The sequence below is a fragment of the Hypanus sabinus genome, unplaced genomic scaffold (assembly GCF_030144855.1).
Source record: "Hypanus sabinus isolate sHypSab1 unplaced genomic scaffold, sHypSab1.hap1 scaffold_1874, whole genome shotgun sequence".
Taxonomy (NCBI): Eukaryota; Metazoa; Chordata; class Chondrichthyes; order Myliobatiformes; family Dasyatidae; genus Hypanus; species Hypanus sabinus.
The window spans coordinates 43,176-61,173 of NW_026779964.1; the positions used below are offsets into that span (position 1 = coordinate 43,176).

The 17,998-nt window shown below is 40.4% G+C and overlaps 1 protein-coding gene across 1 annotated transcript; it reads right to left on the reverse strand.

Moving 5' to 3' along the window:
* Nucleotides 1–245: 245 nt before the first annotated feature.
* LOC132387453 (zinc finger protein 229-like) lies at nucleotides 246–10,009 on the reverse strand. Its single transcript, XM_059959810.1, has 2 exons — nucleotides 9,981–10,009; nucleotides 246–7,372 (listed from the first exon to the last, which is right to left on the reverse strand). Exon 2 carries the CDS (start codon nucleotides 6,868–6,870, stop codon nucleotides 5,731–5,733), a length of 1,140 nt encoding a protein of 379 aa, XP_059815793.1. The 5' UTR covers nucleotides 6,871–7,372; nucleotides 9,981–10,009; the 3' UTR covers nucleotides 246–5,730.
* Nucleotides 10,010–17,998: the final 7,989 nt, after the last annotated feature.

Here is a 17,998-nt window from a genome sequence, read left to right on the forward strand (position 1 = left end):
GAAGAATTTTCTCGCATTTCTGCACAGGTAAATGTATCCAAAGTTCTCTTTCCGACCCATTCTTAATTTTATCAGAAGTATCTAAGCGTATTTTCATAATTAAATCATAAATAAATGATAATAAACTCTTTTGATATGGATTTGAACTTTTTTTTCCCCGTAACTTCAATTTGATGTGATATCGGAACAGAAAGTAAAATAACATTCAAAAAGTTTCTAATCTGTAAATATCAGAAAAAGTGTGATCTAGGGAAATCATATTTATTAGAAAACTGTTCAAAAGACATAAAACAATCAGCCATAAATAAGTCACGAAAACATAATTTTCCCTTTGTTTTCCGTAAAAGAAAAGCTTGATCAATTTAAACGGTTGAAAGAAAAAAAAAGATATGATAGAACTTGAGAGTATATATTTATTGTCCAAAAACTTTACAAAATTGAAACCATATTTCTATTTTACGTTTAATTATTGGATTTACCATTTGTTTATTCAATTTAGTAAGTGCAAAGGGGAGCAAAGCCTTTAAAATAGAAGCCAATGAAAACTCCTGTACAGACTCACACTCGAGGTTCATCCATCCTGGACACTAAGTTTCAACCATCTCTTGTGTCCAAAACGTTAAACATCGTATATTAATTGCCCAATAATAAAATCTAGGATCCGCCTTCCTTTTTTGACTGCTGTAAATATTTCTTCGTTAAGCAGGAATTTCTATTCTGCCGTATATATGAAGAAATTTTAGAATCAATAATATCAAAAAGAAAGATTTAGGGATAAAAATTGATATTGCATAAAATAGATACAGAAATTCAGGTAAAATAATCATCTCAATAGCATTAATGTAACCAATCCAAGGATAAGGACAATGGGGACCATTTAGTAAACAATTGTTTAACATGATCAATTAAGGGTAAACATTAACTTTAAATAAATTGTTGCGATTCTTAGTAATTTTAACACCCAAATAATTAATCAGCAACCAATCTAAATGATGACTGTCTACTCATCGAGAATTGCATATTTAATGGATAAAGCACACTTTTATTCAGAATCAGTTTATAGGCAGAAAAACTACTAAACTGAGGAAGTCGTGTTATTACTGCAGGAATGGATTTCTCTGGATTAGAAATATATAGTGACATATATCTGCATATTGCGATACTTTATGCGTCCCATTCCCATGAGTAACACCAAATAAGTTGGGTGAATCACAAATAGGGATGCCAAGGGCTGATAGTAAGAGGCTCAAAGGACAGCCTTGTCTAGTACCTTGGAAAAGCCTAAAGAAAGGGGATCTCTGATTATTAGTGAAACAGACGCCAAAAGTATATATCAATTGGATCCAAAATATAAATTTTGGGCTAAAATTAGATTTATCAAATACAGTAAAAAAAATTCCCATTCAAGTGTATCAAACGCCTTCTCGGTTTCGAGCAAGATAACATTTTGGAGTCTTAGATAAAATAGTGTATACAATGTTCATTAATCTCCAAACATTAAAATGTGAATAATGATTTTTAATAAATCCTGTCTGATCCTCAGAGACAATTTGTGGCAATACCTTCTTCAATCTAATTGCTAATATTTTAGAAAGGATTTTAGATTTCGCATTCAACAAAGATAGAGGTCTGTATGATGCACATTCAGTGAGATCTTTATCATTTTTAGGAATTAAAGAAATAGATGCTTCATAAAAGGATTGTGGTAATTTACCTATAAATAAAGCATCTTTAACATTTTTACCTAACCAGGAGAAAGTAAATCAGAAAAAGATTTGAAAAATTCAGCAGTATACCATCCAGACCAGGTGCTTTACCAGAATTCATTGACTAAATTGCTTACTTCCCCTTCAGTAATGGGTGTGACTAACACTAAACGTTCATTAACTGATAATTTCAGAATATTTAATTTCTTTTAAAATTCATGCATTATTGTAGAATCATCAGGAAATTCTGATTGTTACAAGGGGAATTGAATACAAGAGCAAGGATGTCCTTTTGCATTTGTACAGGGCCCTGGTGAGACCACACCTGGAATATTGTGTACAGTTTTGGTCTCCAGGTTTAAGGAAGGACATTCTGGCAGTTGAGGAAGTGCAGCGTAGATTCACTAGGTTGATTCCTGGGATGGCAGGGCTGTCTTACGCAGAGAGATTGGAGAGATTGGGCTTGTACACGCTGGAATTGAGGCGATTGAGAGGGGATCTGATTGAAACGTTTAAGATAATTAAAGGATTTGATAGGATTGAGGCAGGAAATATGTTCCAGATGTTGGGAGAGTCCAGTACCAGAGGGCATGGATTGAGAATAAGAGGTAGAGTTGAGGAAGAGCTTCTTCTCCCAGAGAGTTGTGCAGGTGTGGAATGCACTACCTTGGAAGACGGTGGAGGCCAGTTCTCTGGATGCTTTCAAGAAGGAGCTAGATAGATATCTGATGGATAGGGGAATCAAGGGATATGGGGACAAGGCAGGGACTGGGTATTGATAGTGAATGATCAGCCCCATGATAGAATGGCGGTGCAGACGCGAGGGGCCGAAAAGGTCTACTTCTGCACCTATTGTCTATTGTCTAAAAGATTTGTTAACTTCACCATGGTCAACCGTCAAAATACCTTCCCGTTTGCAAACCCTATTAATCTGAAGTTTTGCCAAATCACTTTTAATTGGTTACCTAATAATTTTCCTGATTTATTACCATATTTATAAAATAGACTCTTAGTTTTAAGTAACTAATCTTCAATCGGGGATGTTAATAACAAATGATGTTGCATCTGAAGTTCAATTCTCTCTTTATAAAGATTTAAAATGGGAGCAAAATAATATTTTCTATCAATTTCTTTAATATTATTAACCAATGTACATATTTCATTAAGAATTTTTCAATCCAGCAGAGTATGAGATAATTTGCCCTCAGATATATGTTTTAAAGGTATTGCATAATATCCCACTGAAAATTTCTTCAATTGAGTTAGTTGAAAAGAAAAAGGCAATCTGTTTTTTAATGAAATTAACAAAACTTGTGCCCTGAAGTAAAATAGAGATGAACCATCATTCATCATAGGATTCTGACAACAATTAAAATCTCCACCTAATATTACCATATATTCATTTAAATTGAGAAAAAATACAAAAACATGCTTAAAGAATTCAGGATAGTCAGTATTCAGTGCATAAATATTAACCAAAATTAATTTATCTTTATAAAGTTAATTAGTGTCTAATAGAGATCCAGAATATGGGTCTGAAATTGTATCATAGTGAAGAAATAAGTTCCAGGAGTCTAGAAAAAAGAAACACCTTTCACCTTAGTCAATGAGTGAAACTGCTGGCCTTTCCAAAACCTAAAGAAGTACTGATTATCCTCCTTCCTCACACGAGCCTCCTGCACAAACATAATCTGAGCATTCAGTCTATGAAAAACTCTACAAATCTTCTTGCATTTAATTGGATGATTCAAACCATTTGTATTCCATGAAACAAAATTAATAATTCCAAAATAATTAATGATATCTATTTTCCTTAAATAAACAATGTAGTATGTAAAGTGTTAACCATTTTGCATAGGAAACTCATGAATCAAGAAGAGGGAAAGTTTAAAGAGGAACCAGAAGATATGACAACAGAGACATTGTTGTAGCTTCAATTCAGCCCAAAAGAAAAATCCTAGACTAATAGCCCTATCCCCCACCCACAAAGACCAAAAACCTGGCCAATAGAGAGCCAGAGAACTATCTAAGAACCTCTCTACCCCCATCTCCCATGAGGAAAAATCTCCAAATTACAAAAAAAAATAAACAAGCCATCCATAGTCAAAAAATTACGAGGAATGTCAAACACTTTTCAGTGAAAACAGTCTATTGCAGACCGTTTTAAATGACAAAGGTCTTTAAAAATGACACAAAATACAATCTTAATAATACTTCAAGAAAAAAAAATCAGCAAATCAGAGACTTAATAATTTTCAAAAGCAAACAATTAAAAATAAAAAAGTAAAACAATGAAGGTAAAAGAAAGGAACTTTAACATGGAAACATAATGAACATCCGTACATCAGAACACAGTACGACTGTAATCAACCCAAGGGCAAAGGTATAAAGTGTCCAAATCTATAAGCTAGTTGTTAACTAATAAACCAGATATAAACAGACACAAAGGAATGGTAAATTTCATAGACATCCATACACAAATATTGATCTTCGAAATATTAGACATCTGCATTCAAGCTTAGATCTTCGAGAAATTGTTTTGCTTCATCCATGGATTTAAAGCATTTGAATGATCTATGAGGCAGAACAACCCTTAGGTGAAAGGGATATAACAAAGCTGGATGAAGATTCCTCTGATATAATTCTGACATCACCATTTTAAAATGCGATCTTTCTTGCATAACCTGAGGACAACAATCTTCAACAAAATGAAACCTAAGATGCTCGTGCTCAGTAACTCCTTTCTGATGAGCAATCGGAATGAAGAGCTCCTTAGTATTCATATTGTGACATCAAAGAATTACATGACGCGGTTTTAACCCTTTCGATCGTTTTGGTTTCAGCGCCCGATGTGCGCGGTCGAGCGCATGAAGAGAAGAAAAAACCTCTGAGCCAAAGACCTCCATTCAGAATTGAGAAAAAACTGAGTAAGATCCCAGCTCTCAATGTCCTCACTGTGTCTATTATTCGCAAATTCAGTCTGTGGCTTCGACTCTCCAAATCAATAATCTTGACTTTATTCTGCTCCAATGTATGAGTGATCGAAGTTTGTTTCTTTTCCAAAGAATTCAATTTGTGATCTCTCTGTTTTCCAGCTTATAAGGCACTGAAATTTGTCACTGCTGTTTTTCATTCTTCTTTTCAAGTGTTGCCAATCCACCTTAGCTCTCCTTGAACCATAATTCCAAGGTACTAAACCTTTTATCAAGTTTTTCATCCAAAAGATTCGAGATAGCCTGTGAAGTAAGTTGAAACTCTTTAGGCTGTTCAAAGACATCTTCTTTCTTCCCATTTCCGTTGCCAGTTTCCTCGCCTTCAGCTAATACCTTTCTTCCTCTATAAGCCATTTCAGTCGATTAAAATTCAAATTCAAACATATAAAAGTGTTATAAACACTTTGTTAAAGATATTAAAGGGGTGGTAAGTAAATATAAAATGAGTGGAGCAAGGCCCGAAAGCTACCCACTCCATGTAGCGCCTCCAAGAAAGTCTTTTACCTAATGAGGCCTAACATGCACATTCCCAAAAATGTAGCTATGCGTCGTGGTGACACAGACCGCAAGAACTGTGAATGGTTCACTTGGCAGCAGCCAGTTTCCTCCTATGAATTTCCAGTTGCTTTGAAGTTGGGAAGTGGACCAAGTCGAGGAAAGGTTACGTGATGTAGTCAGAAAATATGTACATTTGCATGACTCTTCAACGGCAGAGAATAAACATTTGAAAATGGCATCAAATTCGTGCAAAGAAATTTCCACAAACATCGGTTTGGACATTGTGGACTGCACAAAGTAATGGGGAAACTTCTCTTTCCTGCGCTGCAGTAATTTCAATAAAAGTAACTCTTGTTCAACATCGATTAGCTCCAACTCCAACAAGATGTAGTCAGCAGTCGCCGTCGTTCCCAACTCAGCACGAGTCAATGCAACACAGTACCACAGAACCCCAACGCCAACTCGCGTTTTGGCAGAGTGACACAGACACAAGAACACACAAGTAGCATCTATGCAGAGGTAAAATTCAGGCTTCAGACGGTGAATGGCTTCTCCCCAGTGTGAACTCGCAGGTGTACCTTCAGATTAGATGACTGACTGAATCTCTTCCCGCAGACTGAGCAGGTGAATGGCTTCTCCCCAGTGTGAACTGACTGGTGTGCTTGTAGTTGGGATGACCCAGTGAATCCCTTCCCACAGTCTGAGCAGGTGAATGGCCTCTCTCTGGTGTGAACTAGCTGATGTGCCTTTAGATGACATGACTGAGTGAATCCCTTCCCACATTCTGAGCAGATGAATGGCCGTTCCCCAGTATGAACTCTTCGATGTACCTTCAGTTGAGATGATGTGATGAATCCCTTCCCACAGTCTAAGCAGGTGAATGGCCTCTCTCCAGTGTGAACTCTCTCATGTAGCTTCAGTTTAGATGAGCAAGTGAATCCCTTTCCACAGTCCGAATAGGTGAACGGCCGCTCCCCGGTGTGAACTCGCTGGTGAGCCATTAGGTTGTATGACTGAGTGAATCCCCTCCCACAGTCTGAGCAGGTGAATGACCTCTCCCCACTATGAACTGACTGGTGTCTCAGTAGCTGAGTTGACAAAATGAATCCCTCCCCACAGTACAAACAGGTAAACAGCCTCTCCCCAGTGTGAACTGACCTGTGTGCTCGTAGGTGGGCAGACTGAGTGAATCCCTTCCCACACTCTAAGCAGGTGAATGGCCGCTCCCCAGTGTGAACTCGCTGATGTACTTTCAGCTTAAATGACTGAGTGAATCCCTTCCCACAGTCTGAGCAGGTGAATGGCCTCTCTCCAGTGTGAACTCGCTGATGCACCTTCAGTTCAGATGAGCAAGTGAATCCCTTCCCACAGTCCGAGCAGGTGAATGGCCGCTGCCCGTTGTGAACTCGTTGGTGTACCATTAGGGTGGATGACCGAGTGAATCCCTTCCCACAGTCTGAGCAGGTGAATGGCCTCTCTCCAGTGTGAATTCTCTCATGTACCTTCAGTTCAGATGACTGAGTGAATCCCTTCCCACAGTCCAAGCAGGTGAACGGCCTCTCTCCAGTGTGAACTCTCTGATGTACCTTCAGTTGGAATGACCAAGTGAATCCCTTCCCACAGTCCGAGCAGGTGAACCGCCACTGCCCGGTGTGAACTTGTTGGTGAGCCATTAGGGTGGATTACCAAGTGAATCCCTTCCGACAGTCTGAGCAGGTGAACGGCCGCTCCCCGGAGTGAATTTGCTAGTGAACCATTAGGTCAGATGACCGAGTGAGTCCTTCCACAAATTCAGCAAAGGACCAGCCTCTGCCCAGTGTGATCTGACTGGTGTGTCCACAGGTGGGATGACCGACTGAATCCCTTCTCACACACAGAATAGGTGAATGGCCTTGTCCCAGTGTCAACTTGGTGATGTCCCTTCAGATAAAATGACCAACTGTATCCATTCCCACTGTCTGAGCAGACGAGCAGATTTTAACAGGGTTCCTCACCTGTTTAAAATGACCGGTGTGCCAGTCGTTCAGATGACCGAGTGAATCCCTCCCCACAGTCTGAGCAGGAAGGATGATCGAGTGAATCCCTTGCTCCACTTCTTAAGTATCTGGACAGAGACAGCAAAACTGGTGTTTTGTTTTCGAGATTCCCGCAGACAAATTCCTTGCCATTTTTAACCTGTAAAAAGATTTACAAAATCCATCAGTGTGTTTAAGACAACATTTCAGATGAGATCACTTGAGTTGCCAAGGTGTGATCTGACATCACACTGCTACAGTGAGGTTTAACCCAAACAGGAGAGAGAAATCATTTTCTGACTGGGCAGAGTGCTGGTATCTGGAATGACCATCAAACTCTCTGTTGTTCTTCCTGTCTCTGTAAGAATGGGGCATTTCTGCCATCCCCAATCTGCGACCTGGCTGTTTGACTCTCCATTGGTATTATTCCCTGTTCCCACTGAGCTGCATGGGTGCTGGCCCCACAGTAACTAAAACAATCTCACGCAAATATCTGGCAGTGCATTCCATGCACCTACAACTCTCTGTGTAAAAAACTTACCCCTGACATCCCCTCGGGATCTATTTCCAAGCACCTTAAAACTCAGCTCCCTTGTGTTAGACATTTCAGCCCTGGGAAAACAAACCTCTGGCTGTGCACACGATCAATGCCCCTCATCATCCTATACACCTAGAAAAGGCTCTAAACACAAACAAGGAAATTACACATTGCTTTGAGGATGTGTTAGAAGTATAGAATATCAAGAGAGTATAGATAGGGTAAATGCAAGCAGCTTTTTCCACTGAGGTTGGGTGGGATGACAACCAGAGGTCATGGGTCAGTGGGGAGGGTGAAAATTTAATGGAAACATTTGGAAAAGCTGTTTACTGAAATGATCGTGAGAGTGTGGAATGAGATGCCAGCACAAGTGGTGAATATGAGCACAGTTTCACCATTTAAAAGAAGTTTGGATGGGAGCCTGGATAGTAGGGGTATGGATGTGTGTAAAAAGAGCCCAAAGAATATCGGGGACCAAATTCACCACAACCACAAACTGTTCCTGCTGCTGCTACCATCCAGGAAATGGTAAACCAGCAAAAGGAACAACAAGCTGTGGGACATCATCTTCCACCAGGCCATCAGACTGATTAATTGATTTCAATGTTTTCTTGACTGTCCTATATATAAACTAATTATTATAAATCAATTTAAATTACACATTGCATATTTAGATGGTAACATAACGTAAATATTTCTACACATCTATATGAAGGATGTACATAATAAAGTCAATTCAATTCACCATCTCCACTATCTGTTCTGTCATTTTAGCTCCCATTCCCCCTACAACTTACTTTAACCATATCAGCACCCCCCACTACCTCTAGTAAGCCTTACCACTAAGATATTAGTCGCCCTAACTGTTCTGTTCCCCTAACTAACAAATCCACTTATCAGCCCTTTGAATTTCCTCCCCCCAACAGTTTCTAAAGTGTTCCACCCGTTGTTAGAGTACTCTCGATGGCTATTTAACCTCATTCCCCTTCCTGACTCTCAACCAGTTTCCTATGTCCTGCACCTTGGGTGTAATTCACTTCTCTTCATGTCATATCTATCACCCCCTTCCAACTGCTGGATGATCTGGAATTCACCCATTTCAAGATCCAACACCTTAAAGTGCAGGGTTACAAGCTGCAGCTGGATGCACATCTAGTAGGTGAGGGCATCAGGGACACTGGATGTCTCCCCTCCTTCCCTCCAATATCCCCTATAATTTGTAATATCCAGTGTGCAGATAAATCTTGTACTGTGCATTTTTTACCCTGCGACAAGATGTGCACAGTGAATTTTATATAGAGAGGTATTCATTTTAAAATCTAGCAAATCACTGTCAATAGGAACTTTGATCTCCTCTGGGTTTGATCCAGTTCATCTGCACTCTCACACAACCTATGTAGCAGGCCTGTAATGGATAATGAAGGATTTTCTCACCAAAGCTTTTGCATTTTGTCCATATGTGGTTTGCTTGCTAAATTACGCTTTAAAAAGTCAGATTTCCAAATATCACTCCACTTCTTCCCACTTACAAATTCTCCAGCAACATTTGTATCACCGCAATGCAACAGGTATCACCAGTTTCTGTATTCTACATAAATATTTCCCCTGAACCCTCCCCCAGGTGACTGACGGTGGTGAACTCAGTGATGGCAATGCCAATGAATATGAAGGGAAGGGCAGTAGTCTGTCTCACTGGAGTCTGGCACATTTGTGATCTGAAAGTTACTTGTTGCCCAGGCCAAAAGAGTTTGATATCATTATGTACCCAGAGAGAATGGGACAAAACATGCTCTCACCGGTAGAAAAGTCCAGAACAAGAGGAGGTAGAGAAAGCAGGCCAGGCAGCATCTATGGAAAAGAGTACTAATGCTGAATTCCGCCGACATTGCGTGTGTGTTGCTTGGATTTCCAGCATCTGCAGTTTTTCCTCTTGTGATTGGAGGCAGAACAAAGGTGATTTTCTCAACTGCGGATGTAAAAGATTTTGTTCCCTTTCTCCGAGTTCCTAATCCTTGCATTTAGATGGCTGGAGCTCAGCTCTGTCTGAGAGATCCATCGGTTCCCATTCCCTCATCAGCCGGAAGCTCCCCGGGACCCGTGTACGGATCGTGGGGCTGAGAGAGAGGGAAGAGGGCAGGACTGTCCCGGGATTGCGGGTCATGGTGTTGGGATTTCTCAGGAATTACCCGAAATCGGTGTTTAAGACAAAAAGTCAGAGGATCGCTCTTACCTGCTCTGATATTTCCAAGGCCTTCTGTGTACTGCGCGCATGCGTGAAACTTGGAGACGTCACAGGGCTGACGCCTGCGCATTTCATCAGTGTTTCAACGCGGGTCAATTTTTTTCGCGCAGGCCCTTATGGGTAGTGAGGGTGCCATTAAAAATTTCTGCAAGCAGCGGTTCAATGTCCACACCTCATTTTTTTTCTTGTATGTATAGAAAAATCTGCAGCTATTTTAACGCAGAAAGTGGTTTCCAGAAACAATATACTCAATATCAACGTGTATCCCATAACAGCGACGGTGGTAGATTCGGATACAATAGGGGCTTTTAAGAGACTCTTAGATAGGTACATGGAGCTTAGGAAAATAGCTGGCTATGCGGTAGGGTAATTCTAAGCAGTTTCTACAGTAAGATACATGGCTGGCACAACAGCGTCTGTAATGTGTTGTGGATTTATATATTTCCATGAAATTCAAGAGAAATCTCCTATCCCACAGAGTGGTGATTAGTTACAACCTGTAATCTCCGGGAAAGCGAGAGGGGAACGGCAGGGGTAGATGTACTGAAATGGAACAGAAAAATGGGCAGCGACCAGATCGGCCGAGTTGCCTCTCTAGTATATATTGTGAATACCTGAGACACGGGATCTGATACAGAACTATTTATCTTTCACAGCTCCACAATATTAAACATCAGTCTAGTTTAAGGCTAACATCAGCAGAACAGACTCCTCCAATGCTCAGTTACCAGGATTCAGTCCTGGGTGCGATGATCAACCGCAAGAACTGCAGAATATGTCAGTATCAGTCCCTCATGAACCCGCAGCTGCCTTCAGTCACCGTGATGTTGAAACATTTAACATAGAGCTGATTTGAACTTCCTCCCTGATGTGAAGTTTCTGGTGTTGCAGCAGCTGGGATGATTGAGTAAAACTCTTTGCTCACTCCGGACAGAAATGTGGCCTCTATTTAGTGTGAACTCACCGGAGCATCACAAGGTGGGTTAACTGAATGAGTCTCTTCACACACATAGAGCAGGTGAACGGCCGCTTCCCAGAGCGAAGCTGTTGGTGTATCTGCGATGCCCGACTGAATCCCTTCCAAAATGAGAGCCAGTGAATGACGTCACACTGCTATTAACGTCATGGCGATGTATCCAATCAGATCACGGACATGGGCACGTGTTCGGGCTCTCCTTGTAGCGAGTCAGGCGCTGTCTTCTCCCGCATCTCCGCCTCCACATTCAAGAATCGGCGGCATTCAAGCGCTGGTGAACTGACAGATATAGCGGAAATAACGAGCTGTTGCGTTTGTGATTCCTATACACAAATCCTTTGACTTTTCTACACTGTTAAAAGTTTACAAAGCATATCAGTGGGCGAAGGACAGAATTTCAACTCAGATAATTTTAGTCTCCATGGTGCCTTCTGATATAAAAAAAAAGCACTGTCACAACTCTAAACAATTTGGACGAACAAGATTTCACCTTCTAACTGGCCACAGTTCCGGCATCAGGCACAACATCAAACTCTCTGCTTCCCGCTCTGTATCAAAATGGATCATTCCTCCCCTTCATCGGTCTGTGACTTGGCTCAGTTTGTCTGTCTCCTTCGCATTCTGAGCATGCGCCACACACCTACTGAGATCACATTTTATTTACACGGCTGTGATTGGAGACTTTCTGATTATTATGTCCCTCCCGGCATTTGACGGTGGTAAACTCAGAGTCAGCAAGGGTATTGAACCTCAGGAGTAGGTAATTAGGCTGATTCGCTGGAGATCGATAAACTGCCGGTAGTGTGTGGCAGTCATTTTCAGACTGGAAGGAGGTAGCGTTTGGAGTACCCCAGAGATCAGTCCCTGACCACAGTTGTTCACAGTTTAATGTCCTGGCGGAGGCAGCGGGATGTAAGATGTCCCAGTCTGCTGGTGACGCAGAAAGAGTGGAGTTGGTGGAGGGGAGGCTATTCACATGCAAATTCGTAGATTTGCAGTCAGTACATAGTGCATTGTGGGGCTGCAGTGGTGGGTTCCATTGCTGGAATCACTGTATATCATTGTGGGCTATGAGGATTTTTTGAATAAAGCGGCATTCTCCAATTTGGAATCTCAAGTCAAGGAGCAGGCCTATCAATTCTATATCTAATTTGTATTTATGGCATTGTGATAACCAAATACTATAGCCCTCCACGACCTCTCTATCCAGTCCTTTCAATATTCGACTTCATTCGTAAATTTGGCCACAGGACCATCAATACTGTCATTCGATGCATTGACATAGAGCATAAAAAGAAACTTTGCCAACACAGCCCCTGTGGACCTCTGGGGTAGTAATCTCGGGATTGCGGCCTGCGCCACGTGCTATCGATGAAAGAATAGCATGATCAGGCGTATTCATATGTGGGTGAGAGACTTGAGTAGGGGGTAGGGCTTCAGGTTTGGGGAATGGGCAAAGAAGTGGCAAATGAAATATAAAGTTGTAAAGTGTATGGTCTCACACTTTGGGGGAAGAAAGAAGAGGGCAGACTATTGTTTAGATGGAGAGATAATTCAAAATGCAGAGATGCAATTGGACTTGGGAGTCCTTGTGCGGGATACCCTAAAGGTTAACTTCCAGGATGGGTCTGTGGTGAAGAAGGCAAATGCAATGTTGGCTTTAATTTCTAGAGGTATAGAATAAAAAGAGCAGGGATGCCATGGTGACGCTCGTTATGGCACTCCTGAGGTCACACAGACTATTGTGTTCAGTTTTGTGATAATTATTTTAGAAATGATATACTGACGTTGGAGAGGGTTCAGAGAAGATTCACGAGAATGATTCCAGGAATGAAAGGGTTACCATAAGAGGAACGTCTGGCCGCTCTTGGGCTGTATTCCCTCGAGTTCAGGAGAATAATGGGGATCTCATAGAAACATTCTGAATGTTAAAAGGCCTGAACAGATTAGATATATTAAAGTTAATTTCCCATGATAGGGGATACTAGGACAAGAGGGCATGACTTCAGAATTGAAGGACGTCCATTTCGAACAGAGATGGGAGAAATTACTTTAGTCAGTGGGTGGTAAATCGGTGGAACTTGTTGCTATGAGCGGCTGTGGAGGCCAAGTCACTGGGTGCACTTAAGGCAGGGATAGGTAGGATCTTGATTAGCCAGCGCAACAAAGGGTATGGGGTGAAGGCAGGGAAGTGGGGATGACTGGAAGAATTGGATCAGCCCATGACTGAATGGCGGAGCAGACTCGATGGGCCGAATGGTCTACTTCTGCATCAATATTTTATGGTCTTATGGTCCATTCCACCGTTTCGACCTGCCAAAGTGCAGCCAATATTTCTGGGTATATGACCCATTCATATGAGAATTTAGCCTTTTCTATTTCTCTCAGCTTCTCATAAATGTGTACAGTTTAGTTAAGCTTCACTCCACAATTTCCAAAGCAACAACCAGGTCAGTCAAATTGTTTCACACAATTAAAATAGTTCATTACACTTTTAAAAAATATATATTTTTGCACTATTTATATAATTTAACTATTTAATATGTATACTCTTATTTTAAACCACAATTGTTAAAATCTATGGTTATGAATTAGGTTCTACTGCTGCCGCAGGGACAATGAATTTCATGACATATGCCGGTGCTGTTAAACCTGATTCTGATATGGGAGACCCACCACCAGTCACCTGATCCCAGTTACCGCAGATCGTAATGTGAGATTGAAGCCCTTTCCATTTATTTGCATTCCACAGAAATGACAACAGTTCAGTTTCCTTCTGAGGTTCCAGAGCAGACGCTCAGTCCGTGTAATATTTCCACACAATTAAAATGGGGAATTTGTTTATTCTTATCATGTCCCGAGACACAGTGAATATCTTGCCTGACGTACCACCCACACAGATCGATACGTTACAACAGTACATTGAGCTGATATACGACAGAACAATCACTGTAACAAGGCATTCCGTCTGCAGAGAAAGTGCCGTGCAGATAGACATATGGTGCAGGGTCACGTCGAGTTACATTGTGAGGCCGAGTCCATTTTATCATTCATTTGGCTTATTGACACAGACAGGAAGCCGACCTTGAGCCGGGTGGTTCGCGCTTTAAGGCTTTTGTATCTCTCCCCGATGGGGGAGCGGGTTTGCAGCTAGAATGTCCAAGTTGTGAGGATCTTTGAGTATGTGTCCTGCTTTTCCCAGGCAGGGGAAGTGTAGGAAGAGTCCATGGAGGGGAGGCATGTTTCTCTGATGTTCTCTGCAGTTCCTTGCAGTCATGGGCTGAGCCGTAGCCATACGAAGGCGTGAAGTATCGACAAGAAGCTCAGAGACCTCGGCCTTTAGCCTGCCTTGTGCAGCTGGATCCTGGACTTCCTGTCAGATCGCCGGCAGGTGGTAAGAGTGCGCTCCCCCACCTCTGTCTCTCTGAACCTCAGCACACATACCCCACAGGGTTGTCTCTTTGCCCCATCCTTTACTCTCTGTATTCCCATGACGTGTCGCCACCCACAGTTCCAATCTGCTAATTAAATTCGCTGACGACACCACATTGATTGCCCTAATTTCAAACAATAACGAGGCAGCCTACAAAAAAGAAATCATCACCGGGACACAGTGGTGTCAAGAAAACAACCTCTCCCTAATTGTGACAAAAACAAAGGAGCTGGTTGTGGATTACAGGAGGAATGGAGACAGGGACCAAATTCAACATTTCCAAGTCTGGTATTGACACAAAATGCATATTTTAATGTTGATCATGACACAATGTATATTATGTATCGTTAATGACAGAAAACATATTTATAGATTGTTACTGACAGAGAATCGGATAATTTATGCTCCGTGTGTTATCTGAATGTACTTGCCTGTGATGCTGCCACAAGTCAGTGTTTCTCTGTACCTGTACCTTCCCGTACGTGCACTTGGCAATAAATTCAACAGGACCTGAGAAATCTCAGTGAGATTTGATTAGTGATGATCATCTTGGCAGCTCGGTGGGTCGAAAGTATCCGACAGTCCACTGTTAAATGCAAAACCCTGAACAGTGTTGATGATCAGAGGGATCTTAGACTCCAAGTTCATCGCTCCCTGAAAGAGACTGCACAGATTGATCGGGTCGTTAACAAGGCAAATGGCATGGTTGTCCTTATTAGTTGAAGCACTGAGTTCAAAAGTCGAGAAGTTGTGTTGTGGCTGTTACGAGCCTGCGGTCGTACTGTGACTGTTTCTTTAAGAGCGCCGGCGTGAGGAGGCGGGACTATGACGTCAGTCACAGGCTGACAGCGCTCACTGTGGACTGAACCATAAGAGAGAGAGAGCGATCTGCAGACAGGCAGTCGGCCAGTCTAAAGAGAGAGAGAGAGAGAGAGAGAGAGAGAGAGAGAGAGAGAGAGAGAGAGAGAGAGAGAGAGAGAGAGAGAGAGAGAGAGACTGGAAAAGCTGATCGCTTCAGTTCGTCGCAGCTGAGGCTTGGAACTCTCCTATGCCCACAAGAGTGGGTTGATCACAACGGAACCACAACGAATGTGTGTGGCTGTCACTTCGTATAATCCATAGGAGTGGGTTTTGGAATATCTTGTGTTAACCCTTGCCTGGGTATGTTGTGTGGTAACCCCTGGTAGAAGGTGTTTCTCACTTTCTCGTGGAACGAGATAGGGATGTCCATTAAGCCCTTTTTTAGTTATTCCTGTATTGGAGCCTTTAGCTATAACACTACGTGAAGCTAAAAATATTCGTGGTATCTCTATGAATGGAACCATACATAAGATCTCTCTTTATGTAGATGATCTTTTGGTTTTTATTTCAAGTCTTGAGGAATCAATTCCTAATCTTTTGGAAGCACTTAAAGATTTTGGTACATTTTCAGGATATAAACTTTACTTGAATAAAAGCGAATTGTTTTCATTAAATGTCCATGTTAGTAGATATGATGATATTCCTTTTAGAATTGTTAATACATTTAGATATCTCGCTATTATAATTCCTAAAAAATATAAAGATCTTTATAAAACGAATGTAGTTCCTTTAATGGACTCCATGAAGCAACTATTTTCTAGATGGAATCCACTTACTTTTTCTTTAATAGGTCGTATTCATGCTGTGAAGGTGATGATTTTACCTAGATTTTTATATATTTTCGAAAATATACATATCTTTTTAACTAAAAATATTCGATCAAATTGACTCTCTTATTTCTTCCTTTATTTGGAACAATAAGAGACCAAGAATTAATAAGTATAATTTACAAAGATCTAAACAAGATGGTGGACTTGCTCTTCCTAATTTAAGACTGTATTATTGGGCTGTGAATATTAGACAATTATGTTTTTGGTTATATTGGCTTGATAAGAAACAAAAATCATTATGGGTTGATTTGGAATTAAAAGCTGTTAAACAATTTCATTTAACTTCAATATTAGCAGCTCCATTACCTTTACAGCTCTCCAAAATTCCAAATTTAAATCTTTACCCGGTTATTAAACTATTCCTACGGATTTGGGTTCAGTTTCGTAATTTTTTAAATTTGAAACAATTTAGTTGTCTAGTTTTTTATATCAAAACTTTTCATTTAAACCTTCAACAACTGACCCCATTTTTCTCCTATGGAACAATAAAGGGATCCATTCTTTTAGAGATTTATTTTGTAATGGTCGATTGATGACCTTTGAAGGGCTAATTGACAAAATTTCTCTCGCTCATACACATTTTTTGGAATATGTTCAGTTTCGACATTTTTTACAACAATGCTTACCTAAGTTTCCATATTTACAAGAATCTGATTTGTTAGATACCATTTTGAAATTGAATCCCTTAGAGAAAGTTTCCATTGGCAGAATGTATAACTTATTTTTGTTACAAATGAGAACATATCACTAAAGATTAAACAAGATTGGGAGAGAGAACTTCATATGATCTTTGTTAATGAAGATTGGCTTCGAGTTTTGAAAAACGGAAATTGTTCTTCTATATTCCATTGTTTAATTCAATTTAAAATTGTTCACCGTTATTATTTAACAAAGGAGAGACTATCTAAAATATTTCCTAGTATAGACAAATGCTGTGATATATATAAAACTGAAGTAGCTACTTTGTCACATATGTTCTGGCATGTTCATCATTAAAATCGTTTTAGAAGTCTTTATTTCCAACAAGATCTAAAGCTCTGAAAATGAATTTACAACCTAATAGGTTGACTGTTCTATTTGGTATAGTTCCACATCATATTCAGGGTATTTCATCTTCAGATCAACATGTAATTGCATTTGTTACACTACTGACAAGAAGGGCTATTTTATTAAAATACAAAGATATTTCTTCCCCTACATTAATTGAATGGTTTACTCAAGGAATGTTTTGTCTTAGTTTGGAAAAACATAGTAGAATTATTGATCCTCGATTCGATTTTGAGAGAAGATGGGGTTCTTTTGTAAAATATTATCGTTTAATTTGAATTACTCTATATGGTTTCCTTCCATTTTTTATATAAATACGAAATGACGGTTGATGTTTCTTATTTTCATACTTAGATGATGGCCAAATGTGTGTTTCTTATGTAGTTAGTGTTTTTTTTCCTAGTTAGATGAGGTTCCTTTTGTTCCACGTACATATATAATTTCCCATTTTATATTTTACGATCAGTTTTTTTTTCAGCTTTATTAATTGCATACATATTAATCTATTGAAGTTTTGTATCATTTTATAGCTGTAGAAGATTCTATACCAATAAAAAAGATTCTAAAAATTTGAAAAAAATGAAAAAGGCGAAACAATAACTGTAACAAAACATTAGGCTGCAGAGAAAGTGTAGTGCAGATAGCCATATGGTGCAGGGTCACGTCGAGTTACATTGTGAGGCCGAGTCCATTTCATCGTTCATTTGGCTTATAACCACAGACAGGAAGCCGTCCTTGAGCCGGGTGGTTCGCGCTTTAAGGCTTTTGTATCTCTTCCCCGATGGGGGAGCGGGTTTGCAGCAAGAATATCCAGGTTGTGAGGGTCTTTGAATACATGGTCTGCTTTTCCGAGGGAGGG

Excerpts from the sequence above, each read along its gene's own strand:
- LOC132387453 (XM_059959810.1), bottom strand. The coding sequence starts at position 6,870 with ATGGCTCACCAACAAGTTCACACCGGGCAGTGGCGGTTCACCTGCTCG.